Here is a 16,293-nt window from a genome sequence, read left to right on the forward strand (position 1 = left end):
TAAGTTTTAGATTTTATTCATTCGTACATTATTTACAGCAGTTGCTTTCATATTACAATTCTCTTTCATCTTTTCAATTTTCACTTATAAAAAATTAACCAAATAAACCTTATATAACCAAATTTATCACAGCAGGTCTGGTTAATTTTCACAGTTACAGCGGCCATCAGGAACAGAACGTGAGTACCTCCGCCTCGCTCACCCCGGCGCCTCGCTCCTCACCACCCACGGACACACGGACGCACGGACACGCGGACACACGGGCACACCGCTCTCGTGGGGGAGCTGCGAGCAGGGGATGAAGGCTGCACCTCCAGCCCCTGCGGTTCCCATCGGTGCCAGTTGCCACCTCCTTCCCCTGGAAACGCACGCTCCTTTCTACTAGCTCCTTTCTGCTATTTTCCGCCCCGGTGCGGGAGCAGCCCTGGGTTATTCTCGCCCTCCTCTGACCGTGACCGTTTTCTCTCCCACCTGTGGACATGCTCCCACCACAAATCCCATATAATCCCAATAACTCGCCCTTGAAGCCCCCACAACAAGCAGCCTCCCCCAGCCAAGCCCCCTGGGGAAGCCCCCTCTCCCCGGCCTCGCAGTGCTAATTATTGCTGTTTTAATAAAGGTTCGTATATCTTTGAGGACTCGCAGCCGCTTCCCGTTACAAAGTACAGTGCAGGCTGCGCTGAACACGGACAACACAAGACTAATTCACGTTGGGCTGGCACAAGGGAGAGGAGGTGCAGGGCCGAGGCTGGCCAGGGCAATCCCGGATCCCGCAGGCTCAGCCCACGAACCAACGAGCCACCGCCGCGGACGCGAGCAGTTCTGGTAAGCAATTAAGCCCCAGGTTTGTTTCAACTGACATTGGACGTTTTCCCAAATGCATACCACACATCTGCTTAACACTATCCAAAAAAAAAAAAAAAATTATTATTATTATTTTTTTTAACCTTTACCGCATTTGTCTCGAGAAGACTTTTGCTTTAATAAAATAACACAAGCACACAAACTGCTTAAAGCTAACAGCCCAGCACAATCATAAGTACAACTCACAAAGCGATGGATGCTTTGTTAAACCTAATTATATATATTTTATATATATATATATTAAAAAAAAAAGCAAATATACATATTACAAGTCAAAAGACTAAGCTTTGGAGGAAAAGAAATTGAAAACGATGTTAGCCATATGCTCATTATGCTTACATAGCAGTAGCCGCTTCAGCATTGAAACGTGTTACTCGTAAGTGAATTTACAGTTGCATTAGGTATTTTTTTCGCTCTTGGTCTCACCAAGCCCATCTTCCACTACTCAGGTGTTAAAAGCTTGCCCTCTCCCGCAGCTGACCGTCGTGTGACACTACTCAGCAGCAATCACCCTCCAAAATCTGCCTGAGAGCTCGCTGTGTTTTAACTAAACTCGCTGTTATTTGAATGATTCTCTAGCTCCTTCTGTTTCCAGTGAAGGTACCCACAAGGAGAGTCCAGGCAGCAGTTCTTCAGTGGGAGATAAAAAAAATAATCTCTGTGCATAGTCTCCATTACTGAGGGATGCAAGAGCGCACGGGTCTTCTGCTCAGGGTTTTGTGGGGATATATTTTGAGGGAGTGAAAAAAAAAAAAAAAAAAAAGACAAAATGATCCTTTTGCACGTTAAAGCTTATTTACTAGCTTCCATCCATTCATTTTCTGTGTGCGGTACAGTATATTCCACCGCAAGACTCCAGTTAGCTTGGAATTAAAATGCCTTTATTAAGCTTTAAATAGAGTGCATACCAATGGCATTATACCAGTGCTAATGAAACGCAGGCTCCCAGCAAATTTAAAATTAGATTGTTAATTCAGAGGTAACTGGAGCTGGGTCCTGCCCTCGTGTGTTTGGCAGCTCTGGGATCCCTCTGCTCGCTCTCTATCCGTTTGCACCTTAGCCAGGAAATCTGGCAAACGAAAAGGCAGTGGCCACGCAGGGTGGATGGAAAAGGCTCAGCGAGCAGTGGATGGCAGCAGTGCTTGCGGACAGGTTTTCCAAAACCTCCGTGTCCTTGGGCAATCTGCCCTCAGGACTCTCACTGGCTTTCTTGGGGCTGCCCTACTGCTTGTGGGGCGAGCCCTGCAAGCCCCCAGCCATCCCTGCAGGGTAGAGCTGGAGCTCACCTGCCTTTTCCAGGCACCTCACAGGTGCTGCCTGCTTCGCTTAAGGGAGAACACAGCATGAATTTACAACAAACATCGGCTCAGGGCTTTTGAGTGAGGTTAGGAAGCACTTTCCTTGTGGCTTTGATTGCTCAGCACCGCTGGCCTGGCTACGTTCAGGGGCTGAGCTTCCCATGGAGCTCATCAAACATGATGTCTGCTTGGGATGCCGGCGTGCTCGGGATGTGCAGGACATCCCCACTCACCTCCAGGGGAGCTCAGCACCTGGGAAAGCCCCAAGGCTGCGGACCTGAGCCATGTTGATACAAAATTTCCCCTTATCTTTTAAGAAAGAGACTTCAGCATCACCTCTGGACACTGCAAGGTGCTCTCCTGAGTGAGCTGTGGCTCTGTCCCAGTGCCACCAAACAGAGGATGCTCGGGTAGAGCTGGCTGCGTGGGGATTTGCAGGACGGCCGTGATGCCAAGGAGACAGCTGTCGGTGGGACCACGAAGCACACGATGCGAGGGCAGTGGGCTGCAGCAGCCCAGGGGCACAGCAAGGTGAGAGCAGGCATTTGGCACAGCAGGGGGACACTCCTGCACACCTCCGGCACCTCCACCTGAGCCTGAGGCCGTCCCAGTGCCCAAAATGCTCACCACGTGAAGCCAAACCCAAGCCAGGTTTATGAGGGCTGCGCTACTCCTCCCCTCGCTGCGCTTGGAAAGAAACCACCAGGATTTGTTCGGAGCAGCCCCTCTCATCTGCTGACGACAGTCACCGCTGGAATTAGACTCGATGACTGGCAAAGGGTTCTCCAGGAGGCTCAGGTGGTAGGTGCAGATCTTTCCATGACCATTTTGTGCTGCTCTGCACCACCCAGCCGCTGCATGGGGACGGGAACAGTCAGGAGGTGATGCTCACGCCAGGAGCAAGGGGCTGGTGGTGCCGGGGGGACTGCAAAGCCAGTGCTTGGGGCAGCGAGCGGGGTCTGGCTTTATCATGCAGTGCTGGTGGAATCGGGGTACCCTGCAAGGGGCACAGCATACAGATGGATCTGTCAAAGCCAGTTCAGCTTCAGAACATCACATTGTGATCTGCACCATGGTCTGCTGGCCGGAATTTCCGGCTCCACGTTCAGGGAACGAAGTGGCAGTGTCTGCTCATGCCTTTACACACAGCCTTGTCTCCTCTTGGTGACAGCAGCTCTGGGCACTCTGGACATCCTGCTCCCCATCCCTCTGCCGCCATCCAGGCATCTGGGGGTTTCTCAGTAAAAACCAGCCCAGCTGGGGCAGGATCAGCAGCATCTCACAACCTTCTCCGTCTTCTTCAGAAAGCACAAACGTGGCAGCCAGCCCTCCCCTCCGGACACTGGGTGCACAGGACGGAGCTGGGAGCAATGGGATGGATTTCTTCCAGAAAGACACAGGTCACAGAGCCGCACAAGTGAGCATTACAGGAAGAAATTTGCTCAGCAGCAGGTGGCTGAGTGGCGAGGACTCGCTTCAGCACATCCCTGGGACCTGGCGTATGGATGGGGGAACGCAGCAGGCCACATTTTTGGCAGTGCCTCTTCTCTCCTGGGCATCACGAGCAGGTCCTGCAATCACCAGCAACAGTTCACGCCTTTTAAAGGAAATCCCAGTAACCCAATGGTGCTTCCGTGTCTGTGGGATCTGGTGGAATTGATTCCAGGTTTGGCTTTTCGGACAGGGTATGGAGGTTTCATTACAAAGGCACAGGTATCAAATAAAACCAGCGTCATTCTTTTAATTAAATACCCCAATAAAAAATTAACGCTCAATTTAGGCTTTACGCATTCCTCCCTTATTAAGAGACTAGTTATTTTTTTTTCCCCCTCCGGAAAGGTTTTAGTGCAGTGATTATATAGAAACAGAAAAATAAACTAAAAAAGGCACAAACTGTTTTGTGTTTTCTTTTTTCTTTTTTTTTTCCCTTTCACTTTCGCTAACACTTTATATTCGTCTATTTTCCTTAGGTTAATAAATCACCGAAAGCAGCAAGAAAATATTCCGCCAATTTCTGTACACTATACAAAAACCCCAACCAACAGTACATGATTTCGGCTCCAGGAGAAATGTACAGCATTAGAAAGACTTTTAAAAATAGAGTGCCCCATACAGAAATTTTGTTAATTAATTAAACTCGCAGCCTCTTATTATTACAGCGCCCTTCCCCGGCCTCCTTCTCCCCCCCCCACCCTTATTGCTGGGACCACGCAGCGGGACGGGGCCGCCTCCGGCACAGGGGGGTGCAGGGGGATGCAGCCCCCCGGGGGCAGGATGCGGCCCCCTCCCCAGCCATCCCCCTCCACAGCTCTCCCACGCACCGTGATGCTCTCGTGGCATTTGTGGCTCGATCCTCTCACCAAGTTCATCGTGAACATTATTTTTTTCCACCCCCCTCCCCACACGCGTAATACTTTGTAAAATAGGAACTCCCCCCCGCCCCTCCCCAAGGAACTAAGTTAAAGGGTTTTTTCCCTTTAAATATATTAACATAGCTGAGCCCCCTCCACCCACCTCCAATTAAGTGCAGCCAGAAATGTGTTTTCTTTATATTTCTGATACCATGTTTTAAAATTAAAACCTACTGGTCTTCCCCCTTCCCCCTCCCCCCCCCACCCCAAGACGTAATTCATGCAGAGTTGCTATTTGTTTAAATAAGTTATAAAAGTTGATATTTCAGGCTAGAAGAAGCTGTAGTCTTGGTTACTCTTTAGTTGGCAGGCACTGTACATACATACTGGGTACAGACACATGCCGGATCTGCTTTGCATTGCTTTTTGCATTGTACAATTCACAAATCTGACATCATTAAAGCGGTTAATTACCTTTTATGGCAGGCTGCAGTGAGGCCATCTACACGTATCGAACAAGCAGCTGGTTAAGATAATAAGTGTGTGCCCCCCCCCAGCCCCCACCCCCCTCCCCAGCTCTCCCCAAAATGCTATTATCTGTCACACGTTGCTTCTCTGAAGTGCTCGGATGTGGCGCGCACATGAATGTGCAAATGGGTTGCCATAGGAACTGCAGCCTCCATTATGCCTCAATGACACCATTCAGCAAAAGCCCAAACTGAAAATAATAACAGAAATTAAAAAAAATAATAATTATAATAATAAAAAAAAAAGAAACCAAAACCAACCCCAAAAGAACCCACCCCAAAAGGCAGCAAAGTCCAACGCACATGCGGAGTCTGGCCCGGGGAGTGCAGGCTACGCGTGGCTACGGAGGAGCGCAGAGCTGGGTAGGGTTGATTGATCTTCACGTCACGCTATGTTACAACGGGGCTCCGAGTCCAAACGGGTCGAGTCTTGTTTGCTGGCGTAGGAAGGAGGATGAGGATGGAGCGGAGTCGTGGTTACGGGATGCGCCGAGGGTCCCTCGGACGTTTGGCAGAACGAGGCACATCCACAGAAAGTGCAACACCGGTGCCGTGGCGGCAGTGCGATGCGTCAGTGCGTGCACACGCTTCCTCTTCATGCATTGTAGCAAGCGGGTTGGGCTGGGGGCTTTCCCCCCCAGCTCTTTCTTTGAAAACGATTAACCAGTAAATAAGGGTAAGACGAATGCATATTCTATACTTACTGGTGCATGAAATACTGAAATCTGCATTCAAGTAATTTTTCCTCTGCGCTATTACGAATGCGTCGCTGTGTTATCTTACATCTGGAAAAGGAAAAGACTATGTACACCGGAGCTGTGGTGCTGTCTTGCAGGCAAGTTTCTGTGCTTTATGTCGGTACCTGGGGAGGAAGGGCTGCAGGTCCGCGGCCCCGTGCACGGAGACGGCAGGACTGCCAGCATCGCCCCCTCCAGCACGCGAGGGAGCGGCGCCCAGTCCTGCCACCCGGCTGCACGGAGCAAACTAAAAATGAGATGGGGGAACAAGGGTGGACAAAATTGGCAAATAAACGGCGACGAGAAATAGAAGGGCGATTTATTATTATTATTATTATTTTTTGGAGGGTGGAGGGAGGAGGGAGGAGAGAAAAAAAAATAACTTTTTCGCCTGGTGGGTTGGGTTTTTTTTTTTTATTCTTCGCGCAGCTGCAGGCGGTAGCGGTGGTAGCGAAGCTGGAAGAACATTCTCTCCAGCAAGGAGTGCGTCATCCCCGGCAGGGCGTAATGTTCAACCACTCCCACGTGCTTGAAGCCCAAGGACTCGTACAGCTTGTGGGCCGCCATCTTCACGGCCGTGGTCCCCAGTACGACGGAGGAGTAGTTGTTGAGCATGGCAAACTCCAGCACTTTGCGGCCCAGGGCCTTGGCGATCCCCTTGCCGCGGTAGTTGGAGTCGACGGACATGCGGCGCAGCTCCACCGTGTTGTCCTCCTCGTTGCCCCGCGCCGCCACGATCCCCACCACGTTGCCGTCCAGGACGGCCACCCAGAAGCAGGAGCCTGCGGGAGACAAAGCACCACATGTAGCCGCCGGCGGCGCCGGGGTCGGAAATCATCCCTTGGTCCTGACTTACAGGCAGTCACAGCTCTCCTGTCCTGCCAGCAGACCTCTCTTCAGTGAACCCTGGCCCAGAACAGGCCCTTGGCTGCTTGTCACAACCCCCCAGACCCAACCGTGGCACACGAGGACCAGCAATGTGGTCGTTCACTTTGCTGCCCAACTCCTCCTCTACTCCGAGTTGTATTTCCACCTGAATGCCTCAACATGCCGTGGTGGCATCACATCCAGCTGCTTGGGCTGGCCAACCAACGTGAAAGCCAATGAAATTAGGAATTACTGCTACTCCAGAGCATTGCAGCACCACCCGGCCCCACCAGCAAGGCAATTTAATAAAAACAAGTGCAGTTAAAGGAACAAATTACTTGGGCCTTAACTCAAGATCTTCAGATAGCATCCTGGTGAAGGAGGTGCCTTGAATTGACCCAAGAAGAATCATGCTTTCAGCACAGGACAAACGTGATTTCACCTCAGATGTTGCTCAATTAGCACCCAAGAAAACCATTATCCAATTATAACAGCTAATGAGGGACACACTACGACAAAACTCTTGCCCAGAAGGAAAGCACAGACTTTAGCTGCTCGGGAGAAGCAAGGCTTTACCCAGAGACAACCGACCAGAGGAGAGACCCCTGTCACTGTGACCTGCAGGCAGACATTGGCTTTCTCCTTCCTACAGCAGGAGACAACTTGATTTTGGCTGTGGCTCCACCTTTAGCACAGGGATTGATGCTGCAAACTGCCCTGCCTGAAGGCAGAGCCACACCAGGATCCATAGAGCCACAGGGGTAGGAGCTCAGGAGCACACAGCAGGCACCAAAATGGGGGGAAATTGAATAAATACAGTAAGTCCCCAAGTCTTGTAGTACCTGGGGAGAGCAAAGCACGGGGCGTGAGGCTTTGGGGAGGTGGATATGAGCCATGGCTGAGCAGCTGAAGAGCAGTCAGGCACAAAACAAAGCACCCGGGCTAAATCCTTGCCACCGGGCCCAGACACACACAGCACCAGCACTCGCTTTGGCTCCCACCGCCAGCAGCCATCGCGCTGTTGCTATCTAGGTCAACAGCTAATTTTTAACACACTGGGACCCATCTTGACCCATTTATCACAAGCAGTTAAAACATCTCCTTGCCGCTACTGTGGTGACAGTGCCGCTTGTTCCCCTGCATTTGCCCAAACCTCACAACGTAATTTAGTCAGACAAGGCCCGGACGAGGCCTAGGAGTGCTGAGGGCCAGCAGCTGCTTTCCCTCTGTGTATAAATCAAACAGCTCCACCAGCTCATGGCTCTCTGTTGTTTTTAAGAGTGCATTTTGTGTGGTTGGTGACCCTGTGTCACATAGCAGTACCCTGCCAACCCTCCATCATCCACCCACTGCCTCTCCAGGTGCATCCCACCTGGTGCAGCCCAAAAAAGTTCCACACAGCAGCCAGTCCTTGCCACCTTGCTCCTGGGGCTGGTCCTTCAGCATGCTTGGCTTGTCCTCCCCAAGACAGAGACACCCATCTGTGCATCTACCAGCACTTCTCCCCACATTCATTAATACTTTTCCCTTCCTAACAAGCCCCATGTGTGCCCAAGAAGCCAACTTACTGCTAAAGCTTACTTGGCAAAATGCTTCCAAGGTTTGTAAGACAACACATTTCCCGAATTTTTAGGATTTTTGCCTATTTTAAGACCAAACCTGGACACATCTGCCATGGCAGAGCCCACCAGCTCTTCACAGTCCTCCGACGTGCCCAACCCCACACCAAGCACCAGCCCCACTGCTAGCAGCATGACAGCAACGCTCACATCTTGTTAGTTTTTACTTGCAACTTTAAAGCTTAATTATAATGATTTCAAGTTCAACATGAAAAGAAATAGTAGCTGGCACACCTCCCGGTGTGTGTTGTGCATGAAACGCTTATAATTAGCGCCAGACAGGACACATCTGCTCAAACAATGCAAGTTGTATTCAGCTCCCGTTTGCACCGGCGTGAACAGTCACCAGGACTTTCAGGGCTCCGTGCCCACGGAGGACTGCCTTCCACCAGACCCCCATCCTGCAAAAACATGCCGGGATCCTGAAGGCAGCTGCGAGCCCAGCACCGGCTTCCCCTTGCGGGGTGGCCAAATCCTTTCTCCCCAGGGAGCCATGCTCCTCACCCATGGGGATTTGCTGTTTTGGGCATCCCCATGCACGCTGCTGATCCCCAGATGATGCTCTGAGAAAACTCCTCAAGTTTCAGAGAAACTGAAACTTTTTGGTTTGCTTTTTGCCTGAACTCACTTTTTTTTTTTTTTTTTTTTTACCGTTCCCAGCCAGCTGCAGCTCCTCACCAAATTCCCTCCTGCAGCAGCACCCACATCCTAACCCCTAAGGTCTAGGGGAGGATCTCCTGCCCATCTTTTTGGGACCGAGGGGCCTGAATCAGAGCCCACCTCGATTTTGTACTTCTTCATACCAAGGATGAAATGAAATTACCTTCCCTTCACCTGTCAGCAGAAAGCAGCAGCCCGGCTGCCAGCAGTGCTATTAATAGCGGGCGCTGACGGTTTATGCTCCCGAACTGCGATCTGAAAATAATCACGGCTGCAAGATAAACACACACCCCGACGGCTGCGACTCCCCCTGCCCTTCAGATGCTCATCTTGTGCCAATGTTCACCTTCGCTCTCATCCCCTCCATCTCCCGGCATCCCCCCATCACTCATCGGGACATACACCCAAAGCCCTTTCAGCTCCCACTGCCCCACACTGCTCTCCAGGTTCCTGACCCTGTAAGACCACCACAAAGGGCTGCTCTTCACAGGCACATTTAACTCTAGCTGCAATATCCCTGTGCCACAAGCTCCTCGTATATCTCCAGAAATGCCAGCTCATCACACCCAGGCCTCCTGTTTGGACTCAGCCTTGCTGCAAGCCCCCTCCACACCATGTCCATATTTCCCATGAGAACAACTTCAGTGTAGCACCTTCCCCTAAAAAATACCCACCCAACGTGCCTCCATGCTTTACCATACAATGAGGCTTCTGCTGCATTTAAGACCATGAATCACAGAAAAAAGCTTAGTTTGGGATTAGAAAACCAGCATACAGTGGCACGAGCTTTATAAGAGGAAGGATGCTTTGCTTGCAAGCAAGAGTTTAGAGGCCAGTTGTCACACAAGACCTACAAAAGGCACTGTAAAATAAAGCAAAGCCAAGGCTCCTGTGTCTCCCACCTCCCTAGAGCTATATGAAATAGCTGGGATGGCAAAAGGCCAGCAGTTCTGCCTTATCAGCAAGTAAGTTAAACCAAGCAGCTGGCTACCAACTTGGACTTCACCACCGTGAAGCCTCCCGGTCCTACAGGCCCATCACTTAAGATATATTTTATTTACTGCACCCAGAAAGCCACGGTAACAGTGGAATTACTGTAAGAAAAGCACAGCAATGAGCTGGTGGGGAGAATAACCTACAAAGGTTGGCCGTGGTTCTTCAGCTGAGGACACAGCTCCACTGCTCTCGCAAGCCTCTCCTGTCATGAGCTGCACAGTGCTCCCCCACACAGCCGACAGGGATGGTGGGTGAAAATCAGTTCATGTATTTTTTGCTGCAAATTCTTCTACACCCCTAAGGGAATAAAAGGCCGGTGGGTGGATGGGTGGAAAGATTGGAACCGAAAGCAATAGCAGAGAGTACTGCTAGAGGAGAGGAAAATGAGACATCAGCCTTCCCCACCACCCGGAGCCCTACAGGATTAAATACCACGGGTTCCTACTGCTCTCCAGCGTCCCACAGTGCTCAGGGACAGCTACGCCTAAAACCAGAATTTAATGGCAAAGCAAAGCTCTGACTTGGCTTTTTTGCTGATGCGACAGAAAACACGCACATTTGGGGATTTTTTTTAAAATCCATCTCTTCCTATTAAATTTCCAGGGGAGCTGGCAAAGCCCTGCTGCCCCAGAACTGCCTCTCTGTGCTGGTGCTCAGGGCACAGAGCCAGAGCAAACCCATCGCTTCCCTTCAAGGGGCTGGGGATCAGCTACCACCTACTGCTGGTGCCAGTTTTGGGGGGTTCACCCCCCTGGAATAGTTTTCGGCAGGAGCTCACCCCATTGGAAACCTCACCCTGAAGCAGACCGGCCTTTTCCCTCTTTCTTCACGGAAGGCACTGCTATGGCTGCAGCCCTGCGGCTGAGCTCTGATTTCACATCCAGGCAGCACACAAGCCAAGCAATTGAACTGAGAGCAGGCTGGGTGCATGCACGCTGGTTTCCAGCCTTTTCCCCTTTGCAGCAGCTCCAGGAAGGAGCAGATGCCCAGGGAAGAGGCACTGCCAGCTCGCACCGCCAGCAAAATGAGGGCAACTCACCCTCTTTCAGAGGTGGCGACTTTCACAGCTACTTGTTGAATGTCCCTTCCAGACAGGCATGATATCCCTTCAAGCACAGTTTAGAAGGATTGTGATTTTTGGTTCTGCTTTAGTGTGTCACCACGGCACAGATGTGAGCAATTCCCATGCTGGCTCGGAGCTGTCGCAGGCAACATCCTCAGAGCACCCTCTGAGCAGGGAGACAGAAGGATGCTGATGGCATGGGAAACTCTGGCCGGGCCTCCTCAGCATTAAAAACTGCAAATCCACATCCCTGGCAGAGATGGGACTTGCAGCTGTGCTGTGGGAGGAGGTGGAGGTCTCAGTGTGCACCTTCAGCGCTGGCTGGGAGGAGCAAGAGCCTTGCCTCGCATTGCAGCATTGCAAGCCCCCATCCTCAATCTTCCCCTAGGTCACTAAGGTAGGGGGAAAAGGGCAAAAAACAAACAAAAAAACCAACCCAGCACTTCCCAGAGGGTAGGATCTGCAGCTCCTCACTCGTATCACACACAAAAGCCTGCCAAAACTGACAGGCTTGCTAATCCCAGCTGCAAAACCTAGATGCCCCGAACTCCTTGCTACAACCCACTGACATCCTGTGACCCAGTGCAACAATACCACGCAGGAATATTGGGGGGAAAGGGAATGCAACACATTGCCTCATCACAGAGCTTTAAATATTTGTCCCTGTAGTCCATCGCCCAGCCTCCTGTGAGGTTTTGGGCAGCCTGAGCTGGGCGGTGCACGGGGAGCCTGCAGGGGCTGTGCTGCACCAAGCACTGCAGCTGTGCTACTCCTGTTTTTATTAAAAAGCCCCAAAGCTCGGTGCCTCACCTCTCCTCCTGCCAGCACTATTTATATAAGCAGCTTTCAGTGCTTGCTGCAGCAAGCGGACGAGTCCCCAGCCCAAAGCTGGCGGCGTCCCGGCCGTGCATTGCTGATGCTATTTGAACCCCCAGCCTTTCATCCTGCCTCCTCCTTCCCCTCCATCCTCAGCAAAACAAGGGGCAGACCAGCCAAGTTAAATCAACGTCAAGTCAGAAAGGAAATTTGGGTGCTGTGAAACAAGTGCTGCTAACCAGGGCAGGAGGGGACCGTGCCTGTGAAGCACGTTATTTCTCCTTACCTCCGCTCTTCCCAGGTCTTTGTTTCTCTCCCTTCTACCTTCCTAGTTGCCCTTGGCTTCAAGCAGGGCTGAATAACAGCTCCAACAACTTCTGCTAATAACTCTACACTTGACTTCAGTTAAAAAGGCATTCCTGGAGGGCTCCTACAAAACAATGGCATTTCTGAGTAGTTTACAGCCATGGAAAGCGGATGAGATGCGAGATACCCTGCCTTGACACTCCTGACACCCACGAGCATCCCTCTGCAGCAGACAAGGCACAGACATTGGAGCAAAAAAAAAAAAAAAATAATGTCAGGGACACACAAGAATTACCCATGCATGAAATTAGAAACGCTGTGGGACCCCTTCCTTCACATAAATAACTCCATGCAAGCTACCAGCGGAGGATTCATCGCCTCGCCATAAATAACCCCCGGCTGGAAGGGCGCAGGGCCGAGCATCCGCGTGCGGGGGGTGGGTGCCAGGGGCTGATTCACGGGACACCCGAGGGGCAGGCGACAAGATCACCTGCACAGCACCAGGAGAGATGGATGAGCTGCCACCAGCCCCGGCTGCCTCTCCATCCGCCTCCTTTTTCATCTCTGCTCCCTTTCATCTCTTTTTTTTTTTTCTGCCCGCTGCCGCTCCACGTTAGAGGCCGACCAAACCACCCCCGATGCTAGGAGGGTTTTTAGCAGTGTCACCGGACTGCAGGAGGATCGAATGCTGGCTCCTTTCCCAGGACAGCAAGGAAGGGAGGCTGGCAGCACACCCGGCTGTGCCAAGGGCCAGAAGGGCACTGGCCCCACACGTGGGACGGGGGTGGTGGCGAGGTGTGGACATTGCCCGATGGAGCTGGCCTGCCCCCAAGAGCACCCTGCTAGTTTGTCACAGGTATTTCTTTCTGGGGTGCCAAAGCCCCTCAAAAAAATCCCTGAGATGTCAGCAGCTAGCCACAGTTTGCTTTCACAGGTTTTTGACTGGAGACAAGAAGAGCATGTTGTGCAGCAGCCAGATCTCTGAAAGCAACCAGGTTTGGGCCGACACCTCCCACTGTCCCTGCTGGAGACGGGACCCAGCAGGCATCACTGATCACCTCAAAACCTTTGCTTAAAAAACTCCCCCTGTTCCTCTGGACCACAAGGCAGCTCCTACCCACACACCTTTCCCCTCCGAAGCCTCGTGAGGACCCAACCTGGATCGACAAGGGCCCCATGTCAGCACGTCATGCTCTGATTTCCCAAAAAGCCTTCGATCCCCAGGGCCCAGAGCATCCCTGCTCCGTCCATCAGCACATATTTAGCTGTCTGTGTCCCTCTGCTCCCTGCTGTGCAGTGAGGAGACCAAACTACCAGCCTAGCCCTTGTGATCCACCCACTAAGCCACAAGGAGAAAGCACAGCCTGAGAAACCAGGCAGCGGCTGGGGTTTTTGCATGAGAGATCAACAGTTATCAGTAAGCAAATGATTAAATAGTTTAAAGGAGCAGCTAGAGACTAAAATATACAATTTTGGCCAGGCGTTTTCGAGCTGCATGATGACTCCCCCCAGACCAACATCACTGGCTGAGCAGAAGGGACTGGTCTGCACAGAGTGACAAAAAATGAGTATTTAAAGTATTTGCAGAGCAGATGTTCCCTATGCATCCCAAATCCTCGCTAAGCCTATAAATTGTGGAGTCAGACCTTAAGTAAGCCAATGCCTTTAGTATTTAGGCTGTTCTTAGCTAGAATTTTAAAGGAGGCAAGGAAGCAAGACTTTCTGCCAGCTTTGCTAGCCTGCATCCTTCCCAGTAACCGCTCCAAATGACTGCTGTTACAATTAGCTTCTTGTTAAATCAGTTTACAAAATAAAACGTGCTGCTGGTTGTGTTTTAAGCCAGCTTCTTAAAAGGACACCGTTAATGCTCCATCTCCCTCTTCTTATCAATCTTTCACTCTATGGCTTTATTGCTTTCTGAAAGGTACTGAACTTACACTGCGGCACATTCCACTTCCAAACACTGAAAAAACTGGAAAATCGAGAATTATTGGATGTTTTACAATTCATTATTTGCTGGCTGGCTTCTGCTTTATGGGTATTACTGTAAAAAGGCACTGAGCGGTATCATCAAATGACTCCGTTTTCGCTTAGCAGTTGGCCTAGACATAAATCACATGGGGAAAATGGGTAGAATCGATCTTATTTTAGCCATCTATCATTACTCGTCTGGTCTAAATTTAGCCAAGCCTCTCTTCAGTTGAATAGAATCGCATGTACCTACACAGGAACTGCACCAAATGCTTCACAGCAAAGGGAGAAACTAACGCTACATTTACTTAAGGTTAAATAATAAAAGCGGTTCTGATCTCTGCAAGGACTTCTGAGGAGTTTTATGCTGCTCTAACAGAGGTCAGCAAACTTTTAGGCGAGATAGCCACCGGGAGAGCCTCCCCTTGGCAAACAACCAACGCAAAGCCTGCCCAGAGCTCTGCCAATGACCACTTTTAACCAGGAATGAGGTCGGCAAAAGTAATTGCACCCAGGCCTAGGTGCAAGCTTGGGATCCAGCATAACGATGCTTTAATACAGAATAACATACACAGGTAGAGCTCTGGAAGGGGCCTCCCCTACTCAACAGGGAGCCCACCTAGCTGTATGTAAGAAGAGGGGACTAAAAACATTGACTTATTTAGAAAATGGAAACCAAAGGAGTCCCACCTGCACAAGTCATTACATTTCTGACTACTTTCAGGGGCATCAAGGAAGCCCGTGCCACAGATGTGATGCAAAAAGGCAAATGCATGATTTGGAAGTGTTCAGCTGTATGCCACCAAGTAGACATCTACATCCAGCCAAAAGATGCTGTATGGCACCTGTCAACAGTCCTGAACAAGTTTGCTGCTGCATTTTCCTTTAGCTCATTAATAGGAAATGTTCCTGTTGCCCTCAAAAGCCTCTGAATGGGGACCTCATTACTACAGCAACTGACGAGCAATAATTAGGAGTAGTAATTAGCAATAGCTTATGGTGCAGACACGCTGACCAGGAAAGTCTCAGACCCCAGGGCAGCTCCTCTGCTTCGAGAGGCGCACTGGGAACTTACAGCAGGGAATGTTTCACTCAACTCCACCTGGCAAAGGGAAACTTCCACTGCACTCCCCCAAAACCAACAATAAATACGATTGCTCCACTAAAAGCCTTTCTTTCTGCACATGACTGGAGTTTCACAAGAATCCTATCTTGTTGCGAACACAATGAATCAAACCTCCCCAACCTCTGCCTTCCCATTGTATTAAGAATCGACTGGAGTGAAAGAGCAGCCATAAGCAGTCACATTTTCTCCAAAACCCCACTGAAGAATTCATAGAGGAAGGCAGGAAAAAAAGGAAAAAAATGTCAGGGCACAGATTTGATACAAACTGCAGGTTGAAGGCAGTCAGTAAGTGGCTTGATCTCCTCGAGCCTATTGCTAGCAACAAGTATTTCTTCCTATTTCTAGCACAGCAGCTTGAAATGGTGCTGAACAAGTATGACAGTGCTCCTGTCCCATAGCTCAGGCATCAGACAAGGCCACCAGTGACAATCAGCTGGGACCTGCCACCCCACCACGGGATGAAGCTGCCATCCTGAGCTGAGCCCCCACAAACCATCACAGTGGAGTGGGAAGGGGGGAGAAAAGCAACTTCCACATGTAGCAGGCCAAGAAAAAAGGGCCAGACCTAACCCTTTTGGCAGCTGCAGATGCCTCCTTGCATTTGGGCCCTCCAGGAACCGAGAGCAGTTAGTAACACCAGCGGACAGGCAGAAATGTCAGACGAGACAATCCAGAGGCAATCCAGTCCAAGAAGCCCGTGAATGCTCCCTGCAGTGCCCCCCACGGACTTGGGCTGTCAATTAACACCCTTCTTGCCTGCAGACCTTTTATTTTTCTAGATTTGCCATAAATGCTCTCTCCCTGGAGGGCTGTTCTATTTATACCCAACACAGCTAAATCTGGCCCTGGGGTAAGGTTGTGTTCCACCTGCACACACCAACGCGCAGGGCTTTTCTCTCCTCCCCTGCACGCTGTCAGCAGCCTTGCACATCACGGAGATCAAGCACTGAAGCAGCTCGTGCAAGACTTGACTTCTTTCTGGCATGTAATAATGAAAACAAAGGCTCTCATTGTTTTCTTCTTCCATCCCACCATGTGCAGACCCCACCAAGACCTGCACATTGCTTTGATCTTTAACTCTCAGCAAACCGT

The 16,293-nt window shown here is 50.7% G+C and overlaps 1 protein-coding gene across 3 annotated transcripts in view; it reads right to left on the reverse strand.

Moving 5' to 3' along the window:
* NAT8L (N-acetyltransferase 8 like) overlaps nucleotides 1-16,293 on the reverse strand; it is a 29,634-nt gene continuing 13,341 nt past the window's right edge. For 2 of the 3 annotated variants that reach the window (XM_027455662.3, XM_027455660.3), the window contains one exon: nucleotides 1-6,559. In XM_027455662.3, the coding sequence (XP_027311463.1) occupies nucleotides 6,192-6,559 (368 nt within the window). In that variant the 3' untranslated portion in view covers nucleotides 1-6,191. The remainder of the gene's footprint in view (nucleotides 6,560-16,293) is intronic. The other variant, XR_005265446.2, reaches the window with a different exon arrangement.

Source organism: Anas platyrhynchos, chromosome 4 (assembly GCF_047663525.1).
Source record: "Anas platyrhynchos isolate ZD024472 breed Pekin duck chromosome 4, IASCAAS_PekinDuck_T2T, whole genome shotgun sequence".
Taxonomy (NCBI): Eukaryota; Metazoa; Chordata; class Aves; order Anseriformes; family Anatidae; genus Anas; species Anas platyrhynchos.